At 37.7% G+C, this 4,861-nt stretch overlaps 1 protein-coding gene across 1 annotated transcript in view; it reads left to right on the top strand.

Annotated features, from left to right (window-relative positions):
- Nucleotides 1-4,443, top strand: part of LOC122560134 (dnaJ homolog subfamily C member 5) — a 60,109-nt gene extending 55,666 nt beyond the window's left edge. Inside the window, exon 5 of the mRNA XM_043710417.1 lies at nucleotides 3,320-4,443. Coding sequence (XP_043566352.1) covers nucleotides 3,320-3,411 — 92 coding nt within the window. The 3' untranslated portion in view covers nucleotides 3,412-4,443. The remainder of the gene's footprint in view (nucleotides 1-3,319) is intronic.
- The last annotated feature ends 418 nt before the right edge of the window (nucleotides 4,444-4,861 follow it).

The following is a 4,861-nucleotide window of genomic DNA, read 5'->3' as shown; positions in this document are numbered from 1 at the left end:
AACGTCGATTCTCCTGTTCCTGGATGCTGCCTGACCTGCTGCGCTCTTCCCGCAACACATTTTTTAGCAGATCCATTAGCCAATTTAGTCTTGGCCCTCAATACCATTTTCCCGCAACACATTTTTCAGCTCTGATCTCCAGCATCTGCAGTCCTCACTTTCTCCTTTTATCTTTAAGGCCAAACTTATAGACTTGGGCGTACTATATACTTCCCTGACTATATACACCCACTCGTCTGAAGACATGCCCATCCTGGGCCTTCTCCAACCACCGTTCCAGTCAACCTCACCAGCCATTTCAACTCTTTTCTCCCCTTCCACCCCCCCCCCCCCCCCCCCCCGCCCCACTCCCCTGAAGACATGTCCATTATGGGCTGCCTTCACCATCAACACAAGACCAGAGGCAGACTGGAGGAAGAGCACCTCCTCTTCCTCTCAAGAGCTTACAACACAGAATTTGCAGTCTTCCAAATCTGCGCCCCTGCCCCTTCTTCCATCCCACCTATCCATTCCACCCTTCCCACCGATCAATCACACAGCCATCTCCTACCTGGATCCATCTATTGCCACCTCACCCACCTTTTCAGCCCCCTTTCTCTTCCCCGGTCATGATAAAAGCTTCCAACCTGAAACAACAACTCCCCTTCTCTGCTTGACCTGCTGTGCCTTTTCCAGCTCCATTCTGATTCTCCAGAGTCTGTGGTTCTCACTATTCCAAGTATATAAATTAATAGTTCTCGTTATCACCATTTTCATTGGTATAGGTGTAATTTTTTTTAAAAATGTGTGTATACAGTGCCTTTATCTGTAAAACGGGTCACATCCTGGGCATGTAAGAAGAGTAAAACGCCAATTTGAATAATGGAGGTTTTCTTCAAGTTGTTTGTAAAAGAACCACTGGTATGATTTTTGCTAAAAGACAGTGTGAGAAGTTTGATTGACCGTGTAAAATTTGATTTCATTGGTGCAAGTTGCTGATACTTTGGTAGCCTAGTTCGCATTCCTCTCGATTTATGGTTAACATTAAATGGTATTCTGAGAGTTTCCAATATATGCCCTGAAATCTGTTTCCTCAACTTCGTGGATATTGGAATTTTAATATTCAGGATGCTAAGAATATTGCCCAGATACCACCCAGCATCTTATCTTTTTTTAAATGATCGCTTGAATGTGGTGGAACTTAGGACTTGACCGTGCCCCTTCGTAGTGGTGCTTGACTGAACTAACCATGGAATAGTGTTCCCACATTTTGAGCTTTAGGAATAGTCAAGGAAAAAGACAATTGTGTTGCTGCTGTTTTTTTTAAATTTAAGTATTATAATTGTAATACGTTACCAACTACCACAGAATACTTTTTCAAAATTAATATTTTTGAGTCTATCTTTTCCCTTACAGGATGTGTAATAACAAAAATGTCAGCTGCTAGTTTGAAATGGGCAGACAGACTGGGAGCAATTGGATCAGTGCATGTCAGAGTATTTTATTAGCTGCTGTCTCTTGAGCAGTCATTCGTGAACACTTAAGTCTGGTAGTTAGTGTCATTCTGCACCTGTTACCTGTTTTTCAAAAAATTCAGAAATCAGTGTATACACCTCACTGGTTGCCCATGCATCGAGACATGAAGCAGCATTCAGAATCCTGATGAATATAGAATGGAAATGACGTTTCCTTTCACAGATGATAAATTTTGTAACACTGGTCTAATTACAAATATACATTAAACTCTCAAGCATTCTTTTTTGATAAATATGTATTCACTGTAGCAGTTTTTTGACCCACTTTATTAATTGCATAAAATGTGCATTCTGCAGTGATGATCCTTTCGGTGTAGGCTTAAGTGACATTGTCCTTACATTTATTCAAATATTGAGGAATTTTAAAACAGTCGTGATCTTGACGTTGGAGGGCAGTATTAAATAAAACCTTGAAATATTGTTTCCATAACGGAAGGATTAGCACAATTTCCTGTGTTTTTGTTAAGCGAACCATGAAGTGTGAAAAGCAGAAATCATGGCTTGAAAATGTTATGTTTGGTTTTCTTAATGATATAAAACAAAAATTCTCTCAATGCATTTACTCCTATATTCTCATGACCTGAATGTTAAAACAACAATGAATCTAGTCAACGTGAATGAATAAATACATTATGCTGAATATAAATGATAAATTATACACTAGCAGATACAACAAAAAAAAATCTCAAATTTATCCAGCAGCCCACTCAGTGTATATGCACCAATTTTAGCTACAAGATCCTTCAAGACTTTTTATGGAGTTCCAGTGCCGTTTCCTTCATATTTGTCACTTATCTGGCAGCTATTCCTACGCCACTGCAGTTCCACAGAGACAGTCATCAGCAAAGTGATGCACTTCTCGGAAACCCTTTTAGCTCAGTTCCCTATAATCTCGATTATGTGGTTCTACCAGAAACTCATATCAGTATTGTTTGTAATGATTTTGTGCACTGTTGACTAATTAACTTTATTCAATTAATTCAAAGTAAGAGGAACAGTATCATCAACCTTGAGTTGCTTGTGTCTGTTTCTGGATATAATCTTTGGGGTCCCCTTGTTGAAACTATACTACCACCTTTTTCACTTGATAAACCCCAGTTGCATGGGGTTTCTTTTCATGCCACAACACTGGGTCATGTGGGCCCATTTAATACCCTGATGGAGGTTGGGCCAGTGTCTTTTGTTGTGGAGCCTCAATAACTGCTTTCATTTCTTTCCTGAGGAGGTTACTGATTGGTATCATGTGTTTGCTGAGCACTGCTAACCTCCAAATGGAGAACATGGCTATTTCTTTCCATTCTAATCCTTTTCCACCAGGCCATTATCTGCCACTGTGCTTTTCTTGCTCATGTTAAGCCTTTTGAGCTGAATATCAGCCATAACAATGTTATTCTTGTCTCCAGTTCTGGATTTTTTGGTTGCCCTTAAAGACTCTACATTGAGATGCTTAGTTTGGGAAGCCAAATAACAGTTAATCAACAGCACTGGCCCACATTCCCCCTCAGTCTGAAAACCGTAGAGTCCTTTGGTTTTTGTATTGGCAAAAGTTCGTTCTTACACTGCCATGTCCAAATATGGTAAACAGAGCTTAGTACCAACCTGAAGGTTTGTTTATAACCTAAAATGTGCACCCCCAAGTAAACTAATCTAGAAAAATGTATTCAAATAGCTACTTGAATTAAAAATAAAGACTCCAAATTAAGCACCTGTCAATGACTGGCATGAACCTGAAGAAAAGCAGCACTTGTAAGGATTGATCCTTAGTTTAAAAAAATGACTAGAACATTTTGTTTTCTTTTTTTCAGAGGGAGACGGAGCAATTGTGGTGCAGCCAACATCGGCCACAGAAACAACCCAGCTGACTAGTGACAGTCACCCCAGCTATCACACCGAATGATTTAACTAAGCCAAGTTTGTTCTTGTAATTAAAAAGTATATTTAAAATTCATTTCAACACTGGGTTAGTTAAAGCTATAGATGGGGAAAGAATTTTCACAAGATTGCCTGCCAAGATGAGAGCAGCCACCAACATTGAGGAGACCACCTTTCCTTTTTCTTGCCTTTAACACTAAACATTACCTTCATAACAAAATGCTGTAGCAACCAGTATTTGAAGACTAACATTTTTTTTCCATTTGAATTGAATATTGTAAGGTGCATATGGGCTGATGTCTCATAATTAACTTCCAGTAGAGCCAGTGCATGTAAACAACCAAAGTAGATTCACCTGAAAATCCACTGACACTCTTGTTGTTGTTTTCCTTCTGTTAGCTTTTGTAGATCAAGAGTTTTGTTCTGATTTATTTTTGGGGTGTGGAACTCTGGGTAATTATGGCCAATAATGTCTTTGTCATTATGACACACTTTGTGCTCAAGTTTCAGGGAGTTTTGGTGTTCAGTTACTTGTTTGTAATAGGGAATGGTATTCCATTTGTTGGCGTAACATTCTTTTAAAATTTCTAAGATATCACTTGAAGCTTAATATTGAGGTCCAAGGTAATACTGTTGCCAAGTTATCGAATTGTGTAGTATTTTGCTACGGTGCTTTACTGCCAGTTTCTGACGTTCATGTAATAATCAAAAACTTTGCTGTAAAGTATGGACTCAGTAACTTGCTCCACGCAAACATTCACCTAAGAATGAGAATTGGTTTTGAAATGAAATTTATTTTTTCAGTTATGGTGCAAACTTAATCAGGTTGTACTAATGATCGGTGAGCCAATGTAAACAATTATATTCACATGAAAAGAACAGGTTTGGGACAAAAATTAAGAAATTGTTCATACTTTTGACATTTCTTGAAAATGCACATTTTCTCTTTGGATTCCTTGTTTCATTTGAAGAAAATAGAATGCTAAATAAGTATACATGCAAGAACAGCATCTGACAGTTCAAATACCAGTGTGTACTGCTGGAGTGAGCTCTTAGTATTTGAGCTAGTTTCCTATCCTAATGTTCATTTTACAAAAGCATGTTCCTTCTGCAATTCCCCTTTTTCACCTTGACTTGGAATATGTTTAAAAATTAAGCTTCCACAATTATACATTTCCAGTTTAATTGTGATGTTATGATGGCAATACATATTTAAAGAATGATCTTTGATAGGAGTAAGATTATCTCTACTAAATTAGCACTTTTTCTGCACTGAAGTGTTAAATAGTTTGATGCAAGTCTAAACTATTCGTGAATCTCTCCTTTATGAAGTTGAAAATAATAAAACATATTTTTTAAAATCTAATATGTTAATAGCTGTAGCAAATTGCTAGACAAAATCCAGGCAAACTCAACATTTTATTGAGAGTTTCTTTGATTCCATCAGCATTGATATTTTTCATAAAATGTTTAAA

This window comes from Chiloscyllium plagiosum, chromosome 20 (assembly GCF_004010195.1).
Source record: "Chiloscyllium plagiosum isolate BGI_BamShark_2017 chromosome 20, ASM401019v2, whole genome shotgun sequence".
NCBI classification, from domain to species: Eukaryota; Metazoa; Chordata; class Chondrichthyes; order Orectolobiformes; family Hemiscylliidae; genus Chiloscyllium; species Chiloscyllium plagiosum.
The sequence above is the reverse complement of the archived record's forward strand: the minus strand, read 5'-3'. Positions and strand labels throughout refer to the sequence as shown.